Raw genomic sequence first — 12709 nt, 5'->3', positions numbered from 1 at the left:
AAATTAATGAGGCCCATCATGGGCACTAGCCTCCGTAGTATCCAAAACATCATGAAGTGGTGCCTCAGGAGGGCGGTGGCCATCATTAAGGACCTCCACCACCCAAGACAGGTCTTGTTCTTATTGTTACCATCAGGAAGGGGGTACAGAAGCCTGAAGGCACACACTCAGTGATTCAGGAACAGCTTCTTCCCCTCTGCCATCAGGGAGGAGGTACAGGAGCCTGAAGACACACACTCAGTGATTCAGGAACAGCTTCTTCCCCTCTGCCATCTGATTTCTAAATGGACACTGAACCCATGAGCACTTATGAAAAACTGTACATCAACAAAAACTGATGAACAACCTAAGTGCAAAAGGTGACAAAACAGTGAAAATAAAAATGAGAACAGTCTGTAGGCCATGGAATCAGTTCAGAGTTTGCAGTGAAGTTATCCACACCGGTTCAGGAGCCTGATAGTTATAGAGTAATTACTGTTCCTGAAGCTGGTGGTGTGGGACCTATCTGCTGCCTGATGGTGGTAGCAAGAAGAGAACATGGGCTGGATGGTGGGGTTGGGGGAGGGGGTGCATGTCTTTTATGATGGATGCTGCTTTCTTGAGGTAATGTTCCATGGAAACATACTCAGTGGTGGAGAGGCCTTTGCCTGTGATGGAATATCGATCAGATTTGCCCAAAAACCATCAGCACATCACCTGCAGCACCATCATCATTATGTGCCATGTTGTATGACATAGGTGATCATGGTCTTTGACTGTGATTGTTTTTGGTAAATTTTTCTACAGAAGTGGTTTGCCATTTCCTTCTTCTGGGCAGTGTCTTTACAAGATGGGTGACCCCAGCCATTATCAATACTCTTCAGAGATTGCCTGCCTGGCGTCAGCGGTCGCATAACCAGGACTTGTCATACGACCATCCACCACCCGCTCCCATGGTTTCCCTGACTCTGTTCTGGGGTGGTGGGGGGGGGGGGGTCTAAAGCAGGTGTGACACCTTGCCCAGAGGTGATAGGTAGACTACCGGAGGGAAGGAGCGCCTTATACTTCCTTTGGTAGAGATGTATCTCCATCCTGATACCCAACCTGCAGCACTAGATGACCCAAAACACTCAACCCTAATGCCACACTACCATCAAGAATGCCTATCATTTCATCCTTGATTGCATTTCAGGAAATCTGACCATCTGGCTATTCTACTTGCATATAGGCAGAGACTAAAGAGCAAAGGCCAGGGGTAAAGATAATGAAATAGTAGTTTTTACAAAGAATAAAGGCTTTTTCTGAAAGAACAAACTTCCAGTAAAAACTGCTCAGAGTCAGCAACAATTGATGCTCGGAACATCTCAGCATGTGGCTTGCACCTCTGTCTTGTTCAGACAGTACAAACAGTCACTTTGGCATCTTGCAGTGGCCATTTCACATGGAACCCTGTGGTGTGGATTATAACAGTCTCTCTCAACACAGTGCCAGCATTTTATTTTGAAGCCTGATTGATAAGGGTGAGGGATTCTGTCTGTGTAAAGACCAGGACTGTGCTGATTCTGCAGATGAGAAATGCTGCTTTTTGTACCGTTCACCTAAGCTGAACCTACAATCTCTATTTAATTTGCAGATTACACTAAGATCATTCCATACACATGTCATAGAGAAGTACAGCACAGAAAGAGACCATTCAGCCCATCTAGTCCATGCTGAACCATTTAAACTGCCTACTCCCATTGACCTGCACCCGGACCACAGCCCTCCATACCCCTGCCATCCACCTACCTATCAAACTTCTCTTAAATTTGACATCAAGCTCACACACACATTGTGCTGGCAGCTCGTTCCACAATCTCATGACCCTCTGAGTAAAGAAGTTTCTCTTCATATTCTCCTTAAACTTTTCACCTTTCAAACTTAACCCATGACCTCTGGTTGTAGACCCATCCAGCCTCAGTTGAAACAATCTGCTTGCATTTACTCTATCTATACCCCTCATAATTTCGTATACCTCTATCAAAACTCCTCTCAATCTTCTACATTCCAAGGAATAAAGTTCTAACCTATCCAATCTCTCCTTACAACTCTGATCCTCCAGTCTCGGCAACATCCTGGTAAATTTTCTCAGTACTCTTTCAACCTTATTTACATCTTTCCTTTTGGGGGGCTGACCAAAACTGCACACAATACTCCAAATTAGGCTTCACTAATGTCGCATACAACTTCAACATAATATCATATACTCAATATACTCTTATACTCAATACTTTGATTTATGAAGGTCATTGTGCCAAAAGCTTTCTTTATGTCCCTATCTACCTGTGCTGCCATGAAGTCTGGACCTGTATTCCCAGATCCCTTTGTTCTACCACACCCCTCAGTTCCCTACATTTCATCGTGTAAGACCTACCCTGGTTGGTCCTACCAAAGTACAACACCTCACACTTGTCTGCATTAAATTCCATCTGCCATTTTTCAGCCGGTCCAGATCTCACTGCAAGCTCTGATAGTCTTTCTTGCTGTTAACAACACCACCAATGTGAAAATATTGCCAATAATAAAATACTTATTTTCTGAAGATAAATATTCAATATTTCAAAATCATATTACATCATGTGTACAGAAGGCTACAAGAAAGCAGGAGAAAGAGTGGGTCACTTGGCTCCTCAAGCCTGCCCTGACATTCAATATGGTCCTAGGAATGAAGAGGTTAAAATATGAGGAGCTCTGTGTCTGTACTTGTGGAGTATTAAAGAATGGGGAGGGGGAATTTCACTGAACCCTTTTGAACATTGAAAGGCCTAGATAAAGTGGATGTGGAAAGGATGATGCCTATTGTGGGTGAGTCAAGGACCAGTGAGAACAGTCTCAGAATAGAGGGGCATCCAATTAGAACAAAGGTGAGGAAGGAATTTCTTTAGCCAGGTGGTGGTGAATTTGTGGAATTCATTGCCATAGACAGCTGTGGAGGCCAAGTCATTGGGTATATTTAAGGCAAATGTTGATAGGTTCTTGACTGAGCACATCTACATGAAACACTGTCATAGGAAAACAGCATCCATCGTTAGAGATCCTCACCACCCAGGCCATGCTCTTTTCTTGCTGCTGGCATCAGGTAGATGGTACAAGAGCCTCAGGACTTTCACCACCAGGTTCAAGAACAGATACTACCCTTCAACCATCAGGCTCTTGAACAAAAGGAGATAATGATACTCATTTGCCCATCCACTGAGATGTTCCCAGAACCAATGATCTCACTTTAAGGACTCTTTATTTTATTATTTCATGTTCACGTCATTTATTGCTATTTATTTATATTTGCATTTGCACAGTTTGTTGTCTTCCGCACTCTGGTTGATCTTTCATTGATCCTGTTATAGTTACTTTTCCATAGATTTGCTGAGCCTGCCTGCAATAAAATGAATCTCAGGGTTGTGATTGGTGATAAATACATACTTTAAAAGTAAAATTGACTTTGAACTTTGATTAGTAAGGGTGTAATTTTGAATGGGCCGAATGGCCTAATTCTGCTTCCATGTCTAATGGTTTAATTTTAGATAAATGTTTGCTGTTTTTATAGAATAAGAGAGTGAGGCCATCTTGCCTGGCACAGGGAATATATGAATTCAGGTTTAATCCCTCAAAGGTTGAGATCAGCCAGTTTTTATTTAGATGGATCTCCCTGAAGTCATAGCCAAATTGGAGAGACTGACACAAATTCATGCGACAGGTAGGCAGACATAAACAAACACTGATTTTTGTGTGTTGCCAAATTTCAAAACAATAATTCAAGAAATTTTACACAGACCTGGATCCAGTACTCTGGGCTCCTCGTGACTTTTATTCCCATAATAACACATCATATCTCCTTTGGTACTGCTGGAAGGAAATACAATTTGGCTTTAAAAACCTCTTTGCTTTGTACAGGATTTATGATCACAATAAATGTGGCACTTTTAAATGGAATGCATTTTCTTTGGAGTGTTTCTGTGATCATTAGGACGTTGTGGAACAGTTGTTCAAATTGTTTTGACGATTATCACAGCAGCTTGTTTTGCAATACAGTTGGGTGTAGATTACCGAGGTTCAGTCTGGGGCTCAGACATGCTTTAAGAATTCTAAATCCAAGCCTTGTTTTTCTCAGTTACTTTCAATGTAAATGGCCATTTAGTGGCAGCTTGCCTGTGGTGTTCCTCCTGGTTAGTTGTAGAAGTTCAAAATTCAAGACTGTTTAATGTCATTTCCAGTAAACAAGTGTAAAGGAGAACAAAATAATTGTTACTCCAGTCCAATGCAGCACAAAAAACACACTCAGATGAGGAACACAATGATAAAAAAACAAATATAAATACTTAAGGTAGTTTATATACATAGATTAATTGTATATCCACAAAGTGACACTAGGCACAGGAGTGTCTGTACATAAGATGACTCTGACAGGAAATGATAAAGTAGTGGTGTTTGGGGTTGTGGAGGAGTGGGTTAGTGGGTGGAGATGTTGATCAGCCTTACTGCTTGGGGAAAATAACTGTTTTTGACTCTGATGGTCCTGGTATGGATGCTACTTTGCTTTCTCCCTGATGGGAGTAAGACAAATGGTTCATGAGCAGGGTGGGTGAGATCCTTCATGATGTTACTGGCCTTTTTCCAGCACCTATCTGTATATCTGGTGCCCTTCATGGTGGGCAGGCTGGTGCCTGTGATGCAGTGTGCAGTGAATTTATTCATTAAGTTCAAAAAGCTTTCTCCAGAAAGCTGCTCAGCGGAGCCACAAGTTACACCTTAGTAAGGCTTATCATTACAAAAAAGAGAAGGATTGTTAAATGAAGCTATAGGGATTGAACAAAATTACACCAGTATCGTGCAAAAGCCTTAGGCACCCTAGCTATATTCACAGTATATGCCTACGACTTTTGCAGAGTATTTTATGTAAAATGTAGAGTGCAAAGACAAGGCATGATAAAAACACTGACAGACAGACATAATAATCGACTGGTGCAGTCACAACAAAAGCAACCTTTTACTTCCATCTCTGTGAGTTTCCAAATGCAGCCTTTTTATTTGAACGTTGCTTGTGCTGATGTGGGAAAGAAGCATTGATCGCCTGTCCTGTTCATAACAATCTGTTCCACTGATGTCATAGCTTAGCAGTGCGGAGAAGCAGATCAGTAGCAGCGGGAGGGCAACATCAATCTGAAGTTTTAGGTGCATTCTAATTAATGTAAGTCTATTGAACCAATGTCACTGTGCTAAGAAGGCCATTGAGTTGGGTGTTTTTAATTAGCAACTTTGTGCAGTTAGGCATGAGGATGTACTTAGCTATCAGCAATCTTTCCTTAAAAGGTCAAATAATCCTCTAAATGTTTGTGATAACTGTTACAAATTGCATATTTGTAATACTTCACTTATCATTCTGGCGATGTTTACTGTCTGTTTAGGATTGTACTATTTCATGCTTGATGCGGCAAAAGAATTGAAAATTTTTCACAATCTGGGGATGTACTTTTTGCTGAGAATTTACGACTTGGAGTATTCCTTCTTGAAGGGGTCACGGAAACGGTTGTAAATCTTGTAATTTTTAGAAGAAAGTTGATGAAAATTCGAAAGGGAAACATTTCCTGAACTAAAGGAGAAAAATCAAGGATCAACTTTATTTGCCATATACATTTACATGTATTATGAATTTGTTGTGAAGTATTAGGATGAGATACAACAGAAAAACAGCACTCAACAATTATAAATAATAAAGAATTATATAAAATTATGTTTAAAGTATAGGTTTGGACTACAATGTGTACTCAAGTAGTATCTCTTTCTCTTTTCATGGTGAGTGACAGTCTGTTGGTCCTTGAGTTGGGGAACTCGGACAAGCAATGCGGCAGACTGTAACAGCGGAAAAGCAAGCTGTTGGTCTCCCCTGTCATTGCAGCAGGAGCCATAACTCTTTCTCCCTTGCTAGTGAGAGAGTGAGACTGACTGAGATGTTGAACTGTGGGGATGGACAGTTATTTTTGATGGACTCTAGATCATGGTCTCTGGGGGCTTTGTTGTTGCTTGCAAGGTGAGTGGTGGGGGTTGATGCTTTTGTTAGAGCAAGTGGGGAGAGGGTTGATACTGCATGTGCATGGGTGAGGGGAGCTTTGGGGGCTCTAACATTTTCTGTCATTCATTTTTTGGGTTTTTTTTCTGTTTCGTGGATGTCATAGAAACATAGAAAACCTACAGCACAATACAGGCCATTCGGCCCACAAAGCTATGCCAAACATGTCCCTACACGAACTAGCTAGGCTTACCCATAGCCCTCTATTTTTCTAAGCTCCATGTATCCATCCAGGTGTCTCTGAAAAGACCCTATCATTTCCGCCTCCACCGCCATCGCCGACAGCCCATTCCACGCACTCACCACTCTCTGCATGAAAATCTTACCCCTGACATCTCTGTACCTACTTCCAACCACCTTAAAACTATGCCCTCTCATGCTAGCCATTTCAGCCATGGAAAAAAGCTTCTGACTATACCCATGATCAATCTCATCATCTTGTACACCTCTATCAAGTCACCTCTCATTCTCCGTCGCTCCAAGGAGAAAAGGCTGAGTTCACTCAACCTATTCTCATAAGGCATGCTCCCCAATCCAGGCAAGATCCTTGTAAAACTCCCCTGCAAACTTTCTATGGTTTCTACGTCCTTGCTGTAGTGAGGCAACCAAAAATGAGCACAATACTCCAAGTGGGGTCTGACCAGGGTCCAATATAGTTGCAACATTATCTCTCGGCTCTTAATCTCAACCCCAATGCACCGTATGCCTTTTTAACCACAGAATCAACCTGCGCAGCAGCTTTGAACGTCCTATGGACTTGGACCCCAAGATCCCTCTGATCCTCCACACTGCCAAGAGTCTTGCCATTAATGCCATTCTGCCATTATATTTGACCTACCAAAATGAACCACCTCACACTTATTTGGGTTGAACTCCATCTGCCACTTCTCAGCCATTTTGCATCTTATCAATGTCCTGCTGTCATCTCTGACAATACCCCCAACCTTTGTGTCATCAGCAAATTTACTAACCCATCCCTCCACTTCCTCATCCAGGTCATTTATAAAAATCACAAAGAGTAGGGGTCCCAGAACAGATCCCTGAGGCATTCCACTTGTGACCGACCTCCATGCAGAATATGACCCGTCTACAACCACTCTTTGCCTTCTGTGGGCAAGCCAGTTCTGGATCCACAAAGCAATGTCCCCTTGGATCCCATGCCTCCATACTTTCTCAATAAGCCTTGCATGGGGTACCTTGTCAAATGCCTTGCTGAAATCCATATACACTACATCTACTGCTCTACCGTCATCAATGTGTTCAGTCACATCCTCAAAAAATTCTATCAGGCTCATAAGGCACGACCTGCCTTTGACAAAGCCATGCTGACTATTCCTAATCATATTATACCTCTCAAAATGTTCATAAATCCTGCCTCTCAGGATCTTCTCCATCAACTTACCAACCACTGAAGTAAGACTCACTGGTCTATACTTTGCTGGGCTATCCCTACTCTCTTTCTTGAATAAGGCAACAACATCTGCAACCCTCCAATCCTCTGGAATCTCTTCTATCCTCATTGATGATGCAAAGATAATCGCCAGAGGCTCAGTAATCTCCTCCCTTGCTTCCCACAGTAGCATGGGGTACATCTCGTCTGGTCCCAGTGACTTAACCAACTTGATGCTTTCCAAAAGCTCCTGCACATCCTCTTTCTTAATATCTACATGCTCAAGCTTTTCAGTCCACTGTAAGTCATTCCTACAATTGCCAAGGTCCTTTTCCGTAGTGAATACTGAAGCAAAGTACTCATTAAGTGCCTCTGCTATCTCCTCCAGTTCCATACACACTTTTCCACTGTCACACTTGATTGGTCCTATTCTCTCACACTTTATTCTCTTGCTCTTCACATACTTACAGAATGCCTTGAGGTTTTCCCTTAATTCTGCCCGCCAAGACCTTCTCATGGCCCCTTCTGGTACTCCTAATTTTATTCTTAAGCTCCTTCCTGCTAGCCTTATAATCTTCTATATCTCTATAATTACTTAGTTTTTCTGAACCTTTCGTTAGCTCTTCTTTTCTTGATTAGATTTACAACAGCCTTTGTACACCACAGTTCCTGTACCCTACCATCCTTTCCCTGTCTCATTGGAACATACCTATGCAGAACTCCACTCAAATATCCCCTGAACATTTGCCACATTTTTTCCTAAGAACATCCTAAGAAACAGATGTTTCCTAAGAACATCTGTTAACAATTTATGCTTCCAAGTTCCTGCCTGACAGCCTCATGTTTCCCCTTATTCCAATTAAACGTTTTTCTAACTTGTCTGTTCCTATCTCTCTCCAATGCTGTGGTAAAGGAGATAGAATTGCGATCACCATCTCCACAGTGCTCTCCCACTGAGAGATCTGACACCTGAACAGGTTCATTTCCCAATACCAGATCAAGTACAGCCTCTCCTCTTGTAGGCTTTTCTACATATTGTGTCAAGAAACCTTCCTGAACACACCTAACAAGCTCCACCTCATCTAAACCCCTCACTCTAGGGATACGCCAATCAATATTTGGGAAATTAAAATCTCCCACAACAGCCCTATTATTATTATTCCTTTCCAGAATCTGTTTGTGAAGAGTAAGTATTTTAGGTTGTATACTGTATACATTCTTTGATATTAAATTGACTATTGAACCAGAATTACATAAATAACTACATGTATTTACAATATAAACAGCATTATAAGAAATGGTTTACAGTGCTGTGTAGTGATGGGGGCAATACATAGAGGAGGGTGGGGAGGGGGGTCTAACTAGAATAGATGTGTAGTAGAGAGTAAATTGACTGGCTGCATCACAACTTGGTATGGAAACACTAATGCCTTTGAATGGAAAATCCTACAAAAGGTAGTGAACCTGGACCAGTGCAGCACAAGTAAAGCCCTCTCAAATATTGAGCACATCTACATGAAATGCAGTTGCAGGAAATCAGCATCCATTATCGGGAACACCCACTACCCAGGACATGCTCTCTTCTCGCTGCTGCCATCAGGAAGAAGGTACAGGAGCCTCGTGACTCACACCACCAGGTTCAGGAACAATTACTACCCTTCAACCGTCAGGCTCTTGAACCACAGGAGATAACTTCACTTACCCCATCACTGAAACGTTCCCACTACCAATGGACTCACTTTTAAGAACTCTCATCTCAGGTTCTTGATATTTATTGCTTATTTACTTATTATTATTTATTTCTTTTTGTATTTGCACAGTTTTTTAGCCTTCTGCACACTGGTTGAATGCCCTAGTTGGTGCAGTCTTTCATTGATTCTGTTATGGTTATTATTCCATAGATTTATTATGTATGCCCACAATAAAATGAATCTCAATGCTGTATATGGTGATGCATATGTACTTTGATAATAAATTTACTTTGAACTTTGAACAGGTTAACTGACTGGAATAAGAAACTTTTAAGATGGCATGAAGTACTTGTTAAGGGCATTGGGATGAATCTGACAGGTCTTTCATAGGGCATGGACTGAAAGGCTAAGTGTAATAGAAGAAGAAACATTCAAAGAAAATATATATTTAGTGTTGAAGAGCAGCATGGGATCAGGCCCTTTGGCCCATTAAATCCATATGCCAACCATCAAGCTCCCATTATTACACTAATCCCACCTTAAGGAGACTTTTCTCTCGGAGTCTTGTGGTGCTCTATTTAAAGCTGCTTCGTATCACTCTCCATCGAAAGCAGCTGCATTGTTACTCCCTGGCTAAACCTATCTCATCCTGTAAGATGCTTCTTAAAACAACCTTATAATTTCCTTCAATTTTGGTCAAACTCTTATTAGGAGATGCTGCGAGGGTGACGTGGTAGTGTAGCAGCTAGTGGAACACATTACTGCGCCAGCGATTGAGGTTCAATTCCCACCATTGTCTGGAAGGTGTATGTTGTTCTCCCCATGACTTTCCTCCAGGTGCTCTCGTTTCCTCCCACAGTCCAAAGAGATGGATAAATTAGCTAGCTGTGGGTGTGCTACGATAATGCCAGAAGCATGGCAACATTCGAGGGCTGCCCCTAGCACAACCTCACACTGTATTGGTTGTATGTTTCACTGTATCAAGCTATCAGACTCCTCAATGCCCAGAGCCTGGACTGACACCTTACTGCTCTATTGTCTTTGTTTATTATTTATTGTAATGCCTGCATCGTTTTGTGCACTTTATGTAGTCCTGGGTAGGTCTGTAGTCTAGTGTAGCTTTTTTTCTGTGTTGTTTTTTACATAGTTCAGTCTAGTTTTTGTACTGTGTCATGTAACACCATGGCCCTGAAAAATGTTGTCTCATTTTTACTGTGTACTGTACCAGCAGTTATGGTCAAAATGACAATAAAAAGTGACTTGACTTGATTTGTATGTTTCAATGTTTCAACATGTGAGAAATAAAGCTAATGTGGCGACCCACTTTCTGCGCAGGCGAACCGGCTCACAAATAGCCAGCGCGCGGGGGGAGACTTTGGTAATGCACCTCTGACGTCATTTCCGCCTGGAGAGGGCAGGCGCTAGGGATTAAATGCCAGCGCCGTGAAGTTTGAATAAACTAGTCTCCAAACGATTTACCGACTGCGTGTCGTTATTTCAGCGCTGTGTGTAGCACATTGGTGACCCCGACGGTCCAAACGGGATTTGGACCAAAGATGACCGACTCTTCATCTGTTCATACAGTTTCGCTAAAACTGCCGACTTTCTGGACGCTGCGACCACGCGTGTGGTTTATCCAAGCAGAAGCCCAGTTCCAGATTCGGCAGATATCCTCTGATTCCACGCGTTACTACCACATGGTGAGCGCCCTTGACCAGGAGACGGCTGCCCAGGTTGCGGATTTCATACAGTCGCCCCTGGAAGAAGGCAAATATGAAGCATTCAAGGCGCTGCTCATTGGGACCTTTGGCCTCTCGCGGCGTGAGCGAGGTGCCCGCCTGCTTCATCTAGACGGTTTGGGAGACAGACTGCCGTCAGCATTGATGAACGAGATGCTGTCCCTGGCTGACGGACACAGCCCTGCCTCATGTTCGAGCAAGCGTTCCTAGAGCAACTGCCCGAGGACATACATCTGCTGCTGGCCGACGCAGATTTCAGCGACCCCCGGAAGGTGGCGGCCCGGGCAGACGTGCTGTGGAAAGCCAAGGGGGAGAGTTGGTCAGGTTACCAGGCCACGCGCCCAACAGCGGACTAGACCAGGCCCGGCAGGGGGGCGCACACAACACAGAGGCAGGAGTGAGGAGGCCAGTGAACAGTGGTGTTTCTACCACCAGCGGTGGGGCACAGAAGCCCGCCGTTGTCGCCCGTCCTGTAAGGGCCAGGGCCAGGGCCAGCTGCTGCTAATGACAATGGCGGCTGGCCACCAGGACAGCCTCTTGTACGTCTGGGACAAACAGTCGGGACGCCGCTTCTTGGTTGACACCAGAGTGGAGATCAGCGTCTTGCCCCCAATGGGGTACGACACCTGCAACAGGAAGCCAGGACCTACCCTGAGGGCCGCAAACGGCAGCACGATACGGACCTACGGCAGCCGCACAGTGCAGTTGCAGTTCGGCGCCAGCCGGTTCACGTGGGACTTCACACTGGCCGCGGTGGCCCAACCACTCCTGGGGGCGGACTTCTTGCGAGCTCACAGCCTGCTGGTCGACTTGCAAGGGAAAAGACTGGTACATGCAGAGACTTTCCAGACGTTCTCCCTGGGTGAAGCCAAGTGCCGGCCCCACACCTGGACTCCATCACACTGTCGGACAACGAATTCACCAGAATCCTGGCGGACTTTCCATCGATTCTGGCACCGCAGTTCATGGCAGCCATGCCCAGACACACGGGGTTCAGCACCACATCCCGACCAAGGGACCACCCCTCCACGCTCGTGCACGAAGGCTCCCCCCGGAAAAGCTCCACTTGGCGAAGGAGGAGTTCAAGAGGATGGAGGAATTGGGGATCATACCGAGGTCCGACAGCCCATGGGCCTCACCCCTGCACGTGGTGCCCTAAGCAGCCGGCGGTTGGAGACCATGCGGCAACTACCGCAGACTGACCGAGGCTACCACTCCAGACCGCTACCCCGTGCCGCACATACAGGACTTTGCAGCAAACCTGCACGGGGCAAGAATCTTTTCCAAAGTAGACCTCGTCCGGGGATACCATCAAATCCCGGTGCACCCTGAAGACATCCCCAAAACAGCACTCATCACCCCGTTCGGCCTGTTCGAGTTCCTCCGAATGCTGTTCGGCCTGAAGAATGCCGCACAGACGTTCCAGCAGCTAATGGACGTGGTGGGACGTGACCTGGACTTTGCGTTCATCTATTTGGACGACATCCTTATAGCCAGCAGTTGTCGCCAGGAGCATCTGTCCCAAATCCACCAGCTCTACTTCCGCCTGAGTGATTTCGGTCTCACGATCAACCCGGCCAAATGCCAGTTTGGTCTCGATACCATTGACTTCCTGGGCTGCAGGATTACCAAAGACCTGCAGACACCTCTGCCCGCCAAGGTAGATGCGATCCGCCACTTTGCCCGGCCCAACACGGTCAAAGGCCTGCAGGAGTTCGTTGGTATGGTGAACTTCTACCACCATTTCCTCCCCTCAGCAGCCCGTATCATGCGCCCTTTGTACACCCTGATGTCCGGTAAAGGCAAG

The 12709-nt window shown here is 44.7% G+C and overlaps 1 protein-coding gene across 5 annotated transcripts in view; it reads right to left on the bottom strand.

Moving 5' to 3' along the window:
• Nucleotides 1-12709, bottom strand: part of tango2 (transport and golgi organization 2 homolog (Drosophila)) — a 259000-nt gene that overhangs the window by 20503 nt on the left and 225788 nt on the right. For 4 of the 5 annotated variants that reach the window (XM_073051897.1, XM_073051901.1, XM_073051898.1 and 1 more), the window contains one exon: nt 3791-3861. In XM_073051897.1, the coding sequence (XP_072907998.1) occupies nt 3791-3861 (71 nt within the window). The remainder of the gene's footprint in view (nt 1-3790; nt 3862-12709) is intronic. The other variant, XM_073051900.1, reaches the window with a different exon arrangement.

This window comes from Hemitrygon akajei, chromosome 7 (assembly GCF_048418815.1).
Source record: "Hemitrygon akajei chromosome 7, sHemAka1.3, whole genome shotgun sequence".
NCBI lineage: Eukaryota > Metazoa > Chordata > Chondrichthyes > Myliobatiformes > Dasyatidae > Hemitrygon > Hemitrygon akajei.
This window is presented reverse-complemented; position numbering and strand designations above follow the sequence as displayed.